The sequence below is a fragment of the Ylistrum balloti genome, unplaced genomic scaffold (genome assembly GCF_031769215.1).
Source record: "Ylistrum balloti isolate Yb309-2 unplaced genomic scaffold, AGI_CSIRO_Ybal_v1 Utg370868, whole genome shotgun sequence".
In the NCBI taxonomy this organism is placed as follows: Eukaryota; Metazoa; Mollusca; class Bivalvia; order Pectinida; family Pectinidae; genus Ylistrum; species Ylistrum balloti.
In genome coordinates, this window is record NW_026782496.1 from 121,904 (window position 1) to 135,685 (window position 13,782).

Below are 13,782 nucleotides of genomic sequence, written 5' to 3' on the forward strand. Positions count from 1 at the left end.
CAGGCTAGTCCAACTCCATTTTAGACTTGTCGGTACTATTTGGGACAGGCTAGTCCAACTCCATTTTAGACTTGTCAATACTATTTGGTACAGGCTAGTCCAACTCCATTTTAGACTTGTCAACACTATTTGGTACAGGCTAGCCCAACTCCATTTTAGACTTGTTGGTACTATTTGGTACAGGCTAGTCCAACTCCATTTTAGACTTGTCAATACTATTTGGTACAGGCTAGTCCAACTCCATTTTAGACTTGTTGGTACTATTTGGTACAGGCTAGTCCAACTCCATTTTAGACTTGTCAATACTATTTGGTACAGGCTAGTCCAATTCCATTTTAGACTTGTTGGTACTATTTGGTACAGGCTAGTCCAACTCCATTTTAGACTTGTCAATACTATTTGGTACAGGCTAGTCCAACTCCATTTTAGACTTGTCGGTACTATTTGGTACAGGCTAGTCCAACTCCATTTTAGACTTGTCGGTACTATTTGGTACAGGCTAGTCCAACTCCATTTTAGACTTGTCAGGGTACTATTTGGTACAGGCTAGTCCAACTCCATTTTAGATTTGTCGACACTATTTGGTACAGGCTAGTCCAACTCCATTTTAGACTTGTCAATACTATTTGGGACAGGCTAGTCCAACTCCATTTTAGACTTGTCGGTACTATTTGGGACAGGCTAGTCCAACTCCATTTTAGACTTGTCAATACTATTTGGTACAGGCTAGTCCAACTCCATTTTAGACTTGTCAATACTATTTGGTACAGGCTAGTCCAACTCCATTTTAGACTTGTTGGTACTATTTGGTACAGGCTAGTCCAACTCCATTTTAGACTTGTCAATACTATTTGGTACAGGCTAGTCCAACTCCATTTTAGACTTGTTGGTACTATTTGGTACAGGCTAGTCCAACTCCATTTTAGACTTGTCAATACTATTTGGTACAGGCTAGTCCAATTCCATTTTAGACTTGTTGGTACTATTTGGTACAGGCTAGTCCAACTCCATTTTAGACTTGTCAATACTATTTGGTACAGGCTAGTCCAACTCCATTTTAGACTTGTCGGTACTATTTGGTACAGGCTAGTCCAACTCCATTTTAGACTTGTCGGTACTATTTGGTACAGGCTAGTCCAACTCCATTTTAGACTTGTCGGTACTATTTGGTACAGGCTAGTCCAACTCCATTTTAGATTTGTCGACACTATTTGGTACAGGCTAGTCCAACTCCATTTTAGATTTGTCAGTACTATTTGGTACAGGCTAGTCCAACTCCATTTTAGACTTGTCAGTACTATTTGGGACAGGCTAGACCAAATCCATTTTAGACTTGTCATTACTATGTGGAACAGGCTAAACCAACTCCATTTTAGACTTGTCAGTACTATTTGGGACAGGCTAGACCAAATCCATTTTAGACTTGTCATTACTATGTGGAACAGGCTAAACCAACTCTATTTCAGATTAGTCAGTATCAATTGATTCAGAGTATCGCAATTACACGTCAGATTTGTCAATATCATTGGTACAGTCTAGCCCAATTGCATTTCAGACTTGTCAGCATTTTTCAGTATATTTCAGACTTGCTAGTATCACTGGGTACAATCTAGCCCAACTGCATTTCAAACTTGTCAGTATTATAGTAGCAAACAAACTCTTCCTGTCATCGCAACATTAAAATTCTTGGGAGAGAAAACAAGATTTAACACTGTTGAAGAGTTAGTTTATTTGTACACATAACTTTGCACCATAACAATGAAGACAGCGGATATTGCACAACTATATATATTTTTATATATATACGATGACTAATTATGATGAATTTGCATAATTTTATAATGGTGAATATAATCAACCCAGCATGGTTTCCAACAATTTGCACAAAATTTTCTTCATTAATTTTTTTCAGATGAGATTATTCAATCCCACAATATATAACAATATTTGGAACTAGAATCCAAACTGGTTGCAATAATTGAATCTTATGACCCTCTTAGCATCACACCAAATAAAAAATTGCTTGGTTTTACATAAGCAGGCAGTTTTTGTCATAATGTATACAGTATTTATTGAGTAAGTCAAAACAGACTAGCATATCTGTGAGAAACCATATCATGAATATCTCAAAAGTTGATAAAGTACCATTATTATCATTTCTTCTTTTTATCAAACCTAAGAATGTTCCTAATTTCTAGAATGTCTGTGTACAAACTCTGTCATCAACATTGAGTCGGTGAGGACTTTGTAAATATGCTTTGTGCCACACTCATGATATTCAATTTACTTAGGCTAATAGTTGTGGTGCATAAAAAACTAAACTGCCAACATTTACAGTGTTAATCTACAGGAAAAATGACATATTAATTAACAAAGAAATTAACATTGAGATTAAAAGGATATCTCATATAATGATCTACATATATTTGGATTTCATTTGTGTATAAGTAAAAATATTAATAAATAAAAAAAATAATATGAAACAACCAGAAGTAAACGAGTAAAATACAGTAACAATAGGCCCCATGGGCCTGTATCACTCACCTGGTATTCAATGTTCATCTCAAATACACAAGCATTTCACAACACTTCATCTAAGAACACATCTGTCAAATATGCTTCTGGACCTTTTGGCAATAAACCAAAATACTGCTAATCATTTAAAGGTTTTGACAAAATACCCATGTGACCTTGAATATGGGTAAGGTCATTTCCAAACATTTGTCAGCCTTGATCTCTTGACACTATCAGACAAATATACTTCTGTGCCTTTTAGTTAGTCAGAAGAATTTTGATTCCTATGACCTTGAATATGGGTCATGGTAATTTCTTTTCAAAAGCTTTGTTGGGATATTACACTAGGAACTTATCAGTAAAATATTGTGCTTCTGTGCCTTTTGGTTAATCAGAAGAAGTTGTTTTAAGGTTTAACTTATTTGACCCCTGTCACGCTTCATCCCAGTAACCCACTACAAATACCATGACATTCGGACAACGGACACTGAGCCACAACATAGCTCATCTGGCCTTTTGGGCTGGGTGAGCTCAAAATATAAATGCTTAAAGGCTATTCACAATCAATATAACTCAAAACTTGAGGCAAACTTTCTGGAACAATAATCAAGAGTTTCTAGCAGGGAAGCAAAAAGTTTTTTCACAGGCATTTACCCTTCAGTAAAAGCATAACGTTAGTTAAATCCTTTCTTTTTAACTATGAATTCTACATATAACTTTGGAATGTACATACTAAAAAAAAAATTGACACTTTTCAAATACCACTCCACTGAACAAATACTCTTAATTTTCACTGACAACCCTAGTGTATAAAATACAATCACTCCGATGATCATCCTTTATAGTTATATATGATAAACCCTGTATATCCTACAAAGTGACTGAAGCATTCAGCTATGTAAGAACTCCATCCTCTTGGTGTCTACAATACACATAAAACAAAGAGACATACATATGATCAATTGGAAAAGGCTGGAGGAACCATTACCATTCAACAAAATAAAACAATTACACAATATAAATCTAACATTCAGAAATTCAACGTCAACAAACAAGGGCTATAACTCAGATAATACAACAATAGCTCCATGGGGCTTCTATTGCTTGGAATACATACTAACAATATCACTTGATTTTTCACCCTTTAAGATAAGAAACTATTTTATTCGTTCAGATGGCCTTAAAGGTCAGGCAAGATTTTCATCTTAGTACATCAACTCAAACATTGTGACACCGGAATGTACTCCTTTTAAACAATCAACATTATTTTGCAAAATTTAAACATTAACTTGTCAAAACTTTTGTAAATGACGCTATTTTCAACAAAACGTGTTTTACTTCAATGAATTCCTAAGTCTTTTCCTCGTTACTGTTCTTGTCTACAATCGTATATGGATTACATCATGGGAAAATTTAAGTTAATTTACAGACATAAAGTGCATGGTAGTAATTTCACAATTATAACTGTTGCTTACTATTTTAAAATCTTGATAACTCTGCTGGAGAAATATACATTGCCTCATATTTGTTCATCCTTCTGAAATGTCAAACAAAACAAAAAGACTGTTTCACATTTTTTTGTTCTTTTTCAAAAAAATGTCAATGAAAAGAGAAAATCACTGAAATTTTTACGAAGATCTATTACCCGGAAATAATGATATTAACCATAATTTTAGGAATGGTAGACAGTAGCTATTAACCAGGAATAATGAAATAAACCATAGTTCTATGAAAGGTAGATAGTAGATACTAACCAGGAATAATGATATTAACCATAGTTCTAGGAATGGTAGACAGTAGCTATTAACCAGGAATAATGAAATAAACCATAGTTCTAGGAATGGTAGATAGTAGCTACTAACCAGGAATAATGATATTAACCATAGTTCTAGGAATGGTAGACAGTAGCTATTAACCAGGAATAATGATATTAACCATAGTTCTTGGAATGGTAGACAGTGGCTATTAACCAAGAATAATGATATTAACCATAATTCTAGGAATGGTAGACAGTAGCTATTACCCAGGAATAATGATATTAACCATAGTTCTAGGAATGGTAGACAGTAGCTATTAACCAGGAATGATCTCATTTGTATACAACATTATCAACCAGATGATGAGGTAAAATACATATATTATTAGACAGTATATGGTTTAGTATTTGTCCAGTTAACCGTGAACCAGTAGCAGTTAGTTGTTGCTATATTAGGTAAATATTGTAATGCTAAACTGACCTCTAGGTTACTGGTAACATCCTACAGGTGTTAACTAAAACTCAATCACGTAACAATATCTGTGTTCTATATGGTCACTGGCCTTTCTTGGTTTTGTAAAGTTAGTTATTGGGTTGATACAATTTTCAGACCAGCAAGACTTACTGGCTTCAAAATGTTTAGTAATGCCTTCACCAGCTTTCAACTACAACTGAAGATAGTTTAGTATTGACTTCACCAGCTCGCAACTTCAACATAAAGCCTTTTGGTATCAACTTCATCAGCTATCAACTACAACAGAATCCATGTTCTACATCCATCCAGCAAAAGAGATTCTTGTTTTACTACTGACTAAATGTGGGTTTGATGATGGAAAACTCTGATGATAATGATAAAAACACATCTTTGCCATAATATTGTCATGATAACATAAAACATTCTCTAAAAAATCTCATTCTACATAGCTCAACTAACATTCACAAATTATAAATAAATACTTAATGTTCTTTAGAAAAATCCATAACGTGAAAGTGATTCTCATTCTACCACAATTATGTCCTCATGGTTACAAAGTCTATAACTCAGTTCTCACACTCGATCTCTTGTCTCATGGAGGAAGTTAGACCCAACCCAACATCCAGGTTAGTGAAAAACTATTCCATCTAAGTATTGTAAAAAGATTGAAAACAAATAACTTTACTACAATAGAGTTAGAAAATACAACTAGTAGAAGATTTGAACTACGCACACTTATGACCAAGAGTTAAACAAAGCATAGCAAAATTGACTTTAATACATTGTTACCATCTTGTGTACTTTTTATAGTTTGTTCACCATCTTGTCACACTATTTTTGACTTTCGTATACAAAGGATTCTAGCACAGTCGAAAAAAGTTGGTCAAGTCCTGACCTTCTTGTACACTACGTACGTCAGAACTAGAACTCTTAACAGTGGTCATTTGTCTGATGAAGGTGATCATGTAGTCATCAAAATGTCACACTCAAATCTTCTACTGGTTGTGTTATATAAATAAGAACTTCTATTGATATAACTTACCCGAAGAAAATGTTAAAAAAAAAAAAAACTTTAATGGAATTCGCTTTTAAAAAAAATCAGTTCAGAATTTTGTCACTTCTGAGTTTCATTGTTATTTGAACTCCAGAATTACAAAAAAAACAAAAAAAAAAACAGAGTATAATGTTATTTCACCAAAATATATACATTGCATACTGTCATATGATGTAGATAATCATTAAATCTGTCCTGGTGTTGTACTAGAGCAAAGCTTCAACCTGAGCACAAGTATCGAGGGAGCTAGTATATATACATATGTATCTGTAAGTCGACTTAAACCTACGGTACATATCTACATACAATAAATATTTACACACGCTGAGAAACCAGTAGATATACAAGATGAACAATCATTACATACAATGAAATTGTAAATATGTATATTATCTATTTTGTGTAAATTGCAAAAAATTATTGAATACGAATGCAAGTATATCACACCTATGATTTTTATGTTATGGAAGACATTTCACGCTAAATGAAATGTGAATTAATGTCCCCAGTAGTACATATGGAATGGTCAGTTTGTGAAATTAAGTATGTGTGAGATAGACAAAACATCAGATCATATAACAAATTTGTTCCTAAAGCTAAGTATATGCTTTACTAAGACAGCAAGTATCATAAGAATTTTACAAAAGTATCTTCATATGACCAGTGTCTTTCACAGGAATAAATGCATTCTAATATCAAGTTAAAATCCATTGGTTAAAAAAGTGAGAGATACAGGAGACTAAATATACATCCACGACCATAATAATCTTAATAATCCTAAATTAGAATTTTAAAGAAAATAATTGTACAATGTAATATAATTCAGAAATTGCATTTCACAAAATCATTTATTCATAGGAATAGAATGTCCTCTAATCTAAGGATGTTTAATTTTTTACACACCAGTTTACTCAAATGATCCCTGGCAGCATACTGACCATAAAGAGATGGAAAGTTTACTTCTCTTCAATAATCAGTTTTTTTCTATTATCAGTCCCTTCTACAATCCTGTTGTACAGACTTGTCAAATATCATCTACTTTAGGTTGTATACATAAGTTAACTGTTCTCACGAAACACATCTAGGAAAATGATACGTGCCCTCACATGATATAATTATCCCTCTCCTGACCGCGACTGTGATCAGTATGGCTATGAAAGGTGAATGAGACCAGTCATTTAGTAGTCCTGCTTATCTAGATTGATTGACCTTCACCTCTTTTCTGTGACACGATATTTGCAAATCCTACAACTTCCTGCACTGTGACCATCTTCTGCATTATAACCATTCTGCCAAAAAATTTTCTGACTTATAACACCCCTTAAACTGTGCCGTTGTCTGATCTGTGACTTTTTGACCTTAGATAACCTATGACCCTTACATCGTTTTCTAGCCGACCTGATACTTTTGCCATGTGTTTTAAAAAATTAAGAGACATCTTATAAAGTCCACATTTTTTTTATATAACAATATCCAATGACAGATATCATCGGCTGTGTTATGTTAAATATTACACCATGCCCATCATAAAGACATTCATTTCAGCATACCCAGAAAATCTGACAACAGAAGTCTTAGAAAACATGTCTCCATTGTTCTTCTCTTGTGGTTGGACTCCACTTGCATTGCTGTTGCCTGCCTTGCCTCTACCCCGTAAGTGAGCGTTACACCTACCCTCTGGCTGTTCTATCCTAGTAGTCAGACTCCCCACTACTTGCATTGCTGCAATTACAGCTGCTTGCTTCGCCCCCACCTTGGAAGTGGCGAGCAGTATGACTACCCTCTGGCTGTTCTTTCCTAGTAGTCAGACTCCCCGTTACTTGCATTGCTGGCAATACTGCTGCCCGTCCCACCCCCACCTAGGAAGCGTGAAGTATGACTATCCTCTGGCTGTTCTATCCTAGTAGTCAGACTCCTCCCTACTTGCATTGCTGGAATTACAGCTGCTTGCTTCGCCCCTACCTAGGAAGCGTGCAGTATGACTACCCTCTGGCTGTTCTATCCTAGTAGTCGGACTCCTCACCACTTGCGTTGCTGGCATTACTGCTGCCAGCCCCACCTCCACCAAGGAAGCGAGCGGTACGACTATTTTCTGGTTGAGTAACAGACTGAGTGGCTTCCTCCACCTGTAAAATATAAAGAGCCAAACGGTTAACTAATACAAACTACAATAATCCACTTAAACCTGAGGTGTCCTACATACTGCCTTTCTTGTTCTGTATTGTAAGTGAATCAATAAATAGGAATGAAAAGTTGGAAGTAAATTATTGAGTTATCATAGAAAATAGATTTAGGTGATAATTCAGTAACGATATAACTCATTGCAATATCTATTCCTAAACCTGTAATTGATTGATAAGACTTAGTGTTTAGTGTCCTGTAATACTTATGCGAATTTTCTTCTGTACATGCATGTGTGACATATTACACCTGTAATAATAACTGTCTGACCTGTATAAACACCTGTATACATACCTGTGTGACACCATTTTATACCTGTGTGACATACGCCTGTACACATACCTGACACACACATGTATACATACCTGTGTGACATATGCCTGTACACACAGTTGTAAGATACATCACACCTGTATACATACCTGTGTGACACCATTTTATACCTGTGTGAAATACATTTGTACACATACCTGTTTGACACATCACACCATATATACATACTGTAAATGTGGAAATTTACGTGACAGGGAAATTTACACTAATTACGCGAAGGTTGTTAGATTACAAAAATTTCTCCAGTATTTAAAATTTTTGACATGCTTAAATTTTGTAGATGAAATAAAATGAAAATTGGTTTGCGATACCTTGTTTTATTTTATTGATTTCTCAAACACTTCATTGTAACATATTACAGCAAAATCAAATAAACAATCCGTTACAAAGTTCTGCTTCAAGTCAAAGATTATTGTTACACAACAGAATATATACACAAGACAAGCAACAATTTTCATTCCATTTGATTTCATTAAGTCTAATAATTCCTGATTTCTGTGTGCCTTGAATATGTTGAAAACAACAAGGGTTTTCTGATCAGCCTGTCGTAATGGTAAGTTTTTGTGTATTTTCCACGTACGGTAAGATTATCTTCCCAAAATACTCTTTCATGCTGCTCCATAGTTCTATAGATTTTTAAAAATTTAATCACTTTTTTAATTGTTTGAAATAATCTGATAAGTTTTTTTTTTTACATCTTTTGCATCCTTCCATCCAACAATGATTTAGCCCATTCCCTTGTGAGTTCTATATGACCACCATTCTCTGCCAGTAAGGACTCATTGTTTTGGTTTATCAACACACCTTTACCAATGCTTTGCACTATATTGGTGTTTACAACTCCACCTACTTCCCTTAAATCTTTGATGAAATCAGTTACAAGGAATCCAATTCATCACTTAGAAGTTTTGGTTGCCCACAAGTTTTAGATTCAACCCTTTCTAGTGCTCTGTCGTATTGTGAAGAGTTTGCTGGTAAATATAGTTCCTTTTAATGGTTCGCACAGAACTTGAATTTATTTTACGTACAATTACACCACTGAAATGTTTGGCAGCCCTGCTTGGTCCTTTATCAATTACATATAATGAAATTTTGGCCTTTTGTTCCGAAGTATAATGGGAATATATCTATGTTTTCTTTCTGGACTCGGGAGTTTTGTACTCAAATTCCTTTATAGATTTTACCAACTCACATCTAACGGTAGTATCTACTAGGTTTGGTTCAGGTAATCCATAAGTCCTTTTTTTCTATGTTTTAGTTAAAACCTTAACAATATGACACTGACATATACCATGATGTAAAGCTGTGTGAAGGTTGTGTGTGTATCTTAACTGTATTTCTTATAATATCCAAGAAACACATTATCCACTTCAAAATACACAAAAACAGCAAGTAGTCATATGTATGGAAATTTTTGCTAATTCTCCGAATGTCATTAGATTGAAAAAATAACCCCCACGCATATAGTTTATCCATAAAAATCATAAAAATGACCCCCCTACAGAGATTTCCACAGTTACAGTAACTGACATGTGTGACACATCACACCTGTATACATACTAGAACAGTACTTACTGTATATGGTTTATGATACACTTACCTGCAGGCGGCTGCACACTGTCTGATAAGTCTTGGTATTCAGTGTACTTTCTGGCACACCTTGCAGTTCAAAATCAGAGAAACATTTCTGTAAGAAGAAAAATAGGTATACAAGCTTAACTCATTCCATCTCAGGTAGCGACTGACTGATCTCTAAACATTTTTAATGTCATCAAAGAAACCCTAACCCACAAAACATTGTATGGTGATCACAACAGTTGCTGTAGTGTCAGTAAATGTCTTACCCTATTTATGGTCATCACACATGTCAGCTGGTACACGTGTAGGGAGAGGTCAAGCCGGTCAGTCAGCCAATCACAAATCATCTTCATCTGACCTGTGTACCATTGCTACAGAGAAATCATTTTTCAGTTAAAATGTAATACAGAAGCAAACAAACAGAATCGTGAGGAAGTTTGTAATCAATTTGGACCAACATGGATTACGTTGGGCCAAGTTATAACGTTACCATAGCTATAATAATCATGACATGCAATCCATATCTTTACATATTTGCTTTTAACCCATTCCTGAGATTTCTAATACATCTTTAAATGGCTGACTTAGTCAAGTACTGCCTTACCTCAAATATTGATAATGTGAATAGTTCATCAGCGATCTTTTGTCGAAGTTGCTCCAGATTGCCCCTCATGAAATCTACATAAGATTTTCCTAGTTCATTCACTGGTTTCTGTAGAAGACATCAGTATATACATAGTATACATATATATATATATACATATATAGAAGTTGATAGTTAATAAAGGAAGCATTGCTGTTTCTATCTCCAGACATTTGAGAAAGGGTGAGGTGGGGTTAGGGTAGACATGGGGGTTTGCTTTTTTTGCATCCCTCTTAGATTAAGCTGAGTAAGTAAAAATGAAAGGCCCCCCCCCCCCTCTTGACTACAAAGGTTAAAGATTACTCCCAGAACATACTTAAATTCTAGTGCAGTTCTATCATTATAAGTAAATTTACTTACTGTGAGAGACAAAATGGAAGAGAAAAAAGTCCCCTCATCATATCGAGCCAACTTTGCAAAGACCGATTCCATAACCTGTAGAAACTGTTAAAATCAAAAGCATAAGTTAAATGCATTATGCCTGTATATAGACAAACACAAAATCTGTCTCTTAAGGATTACAAAATGGCTAATTTCATTGATACTGAAGTAGCATTTCTTACAATGGCTAATATTGATCTTTAACTAAATAGCATGTTTCACAATGGCTAACTTCATGAATTTTCAAATAAACAGCATTCTCAACATTGTGTATTTCATCAACAGATATTGATAAAAGGCCCCATTCTAAGTAAACTGTTGGACACCTTATCTTAGATATTGACATATCTTGCCCCATTCTAAGTAAACTGTTGGACACCTTATCTTAGATACTGACATATCACGCCCCATTCTAAGTAAACTGTTGGACACCTTATCTTAGATATTGACATATCTTGCCCCATTCTAAGTAAACTGTTGGACACCTTATCTTAGATACTGACATATTACGCTCCATTCTAAGTAAACTGTTGGACACCTTATCTTAGATACTGACATATCACGCCCCATTCTAAGTAAACTGTTGGACACCTTATCTTAGATACTGACATATCTTGCCCCATTCTAAGTAAACTGTTGGACACCTCATCTTAGATACTGACATATTACGCTCCAATCTAAGTAAACTGTTGGACACCTTATCTTAGATACTGACATATTACGCCCCATTCTAAGTAAACTGTTGGACACCTTATCTTAGATACTGACATATTACGCCCCATTCTAAGTAAACTGTTGGACACTTATCTTAGATACTGACATATCAGGCCCTATTCTGTGTGCATTCATTAACTAACTTACCTTGATATATAAAACAAATCAATTTTTTAAGGACATTAAGATTAATGCTTGTATCTATTTACTTTTGATATTAAGTGGTATGACATATTAGCCCCATTCTAAGTAAACTTTTCATTAACAGAAATAATAAGTTGTTCTGTGTGCATTCATTAACTAACTTACCTTGATATATAAAACAAATCAATTTTTTAAGGACATTAAGATTAATGCTTGTATCTATTATTTTGATATTAAGTGGTATGAGTTAGGACTAACATTTTCATTAACAGAAATAAGTAAGTTGTTAAGTTTGAAATATTGATAAATACTATATATATAAACATATGGACAAAAATAAAAGAAAATATCAAACCTTTTCAATGAGACATTTGACCATCTGCATCTGGACACGGTCCAGAAATTCTTCTATTTTGGTGTGGTACTGATGCTACAAGAAAAGACAGGAAGTCAATAATTGGTAATAATTATCCTGTTTGTGACTAGCTGTATGTCATCAGGCCCTGCTGATGTACACAGGATAATGAGTTATTGGTCTATTACTACACAAGATAGATTAATAGTAACTGGTAATAATTATCCTGTTTGTGACTAGCTGTATGTCATCAGGCCCTGCTGATGTACACAGGATAATGAGTTATTGGTCTATTACTACACAAGATAGATTAATAGTAACTGGTAATAATTATCCTGTTTGTGACTAGCTGTATGTCATCAGGCCCTGCTGATGTACACAGGATAATGAGTTATTGGTCTATTACTACACAAGATAGATTAATAGTAACTGGTAATAATTATCCTGTTTGTGACTAGCTGTATGTCATCAGGCCCTGCTGATGTACACAGGATAATGAGTTATTGGTCTATTACTACACAAGATAGATTAATAGTAACTGGTAATAATTATCCTGTTTGTGACTAGCTGTATGTCATCAGGCCCTGCTGATGTACACAGGATAATGAGTTATTGGTCTATTACTACACAAGATAGATTAATAGTAACTGGTAATAATTATCCTGTTTGTGACTAGCTGTATGTCATCAGGCCCTGCTGATGTACACAGGACAATGAGTTATTGGTCTGTTACTACCCAATATAGATTAACTACTGTCCCTTTTACTTCTAAGACATACAATATCAGGCCCTGCTGATGTACACAGGACTTGGTCTAATACTTCACAAGATAGATTAATAGTAACTGATAATAATTATCCTGTTTGTGACTAGCAGTATGTCATCAGGCCCTGCTGATGTACACAGGACAATGAGTTATTGGTCTGTTACTACCCAAAACAGATCAACTATTGTCTTTCTTACTTCTAAGACATACAATATCAGGCCCTGCTGATGTTCACAGTAAACAACTTCTAAGTTAAAGTTAAGATTACAAAAAGCTGACAATTTCTCTCCTAAACCAATCATAATGTTGTTAACTATCCAATGGTAATGCAAATATCAACATCTGAATAAAATAACACTGAAGGGTATCAATGGTCTGCTGATTCCTTTCTTAACAGCCAAGCTCATCCTGAGGAGGGATCTCTCTGTAGTAGATTGAAACTATGCATACTTCATTACACACATTGCATGCTTTCCAAAGCAACTAGTGCCTTGCAAATGGACACAACCATAACAGCATAGAACAATCCCTGCTCTCGGTTTCCTGAGAAACATGAACAGCATGGAGTAAGGATTGAACCATAAACCTCTGGTTTCCAAGTGAGGCTACAAAATCAAAGGCTTGAAAAAATTGAGCTACAGTAATTCCAGTAATATTGAAAGGTTGACTTGCATGTTCATCATCCCAGGGGCTGGACACCAATAGAAATCTACAGTTAATATGTTACCTACCTGATGTTATTCAGGAAGAAATGCTACAGATAAAGACAATTATGAAGATGGAGACAGACAATATTATAATGTTACAGAGCCTATGATAATGGAAATTCTATAATTAACCCACTACACACAACAGTTTACTAGAGAAGTATCACTCTTTGTTATATAT

At 34.8% G+C, this 13,782-nt stretch overlaps 1 protein-coding gene across 1 annotated transcript in view; it reads right to left on the reverse strand.

Annotated features, from left to right (window-relative positions):
- Positions 1-1,714: 1,714 nt before the first annotated feature.
- The window catches only part of LOC132559146 (calcium-dependent secretion activator 1-like), a 95,540-nt gene continuing 83,472 nt past the window's right edge, over positions 1,715-13,782 (reverse strand). The window contains exons 24-29 of the mRNA XM_060223756.1: positions 12,129-12,203; positions 10,895-10,978; positions 10,496-10,603; positions 10,158-10,262; positions 9,914-10,000; positions 1,715-7,925 (exon numbers count right to left, since the gene is read on the reverse strand). Of these exons, the coding sequence (XP_060079739.1) occupies positions 7,803-7,925; positions 9,914-10,000; positions 10,158-10,262; positions 10,496-10,603; positions 10,895-10,978; positions 12,129-12,203 (582 nt within the window). The 3' untranslated portion in view covers positions 1,715-7,802. The remainder of the gene's footprint in view (positions 7,926-9,913; positions 10,001-10,157; positions 10,263-10,495; positions 10,604-10,894; positions 10,979-12,128; positions 12,204-13,782) is intronic.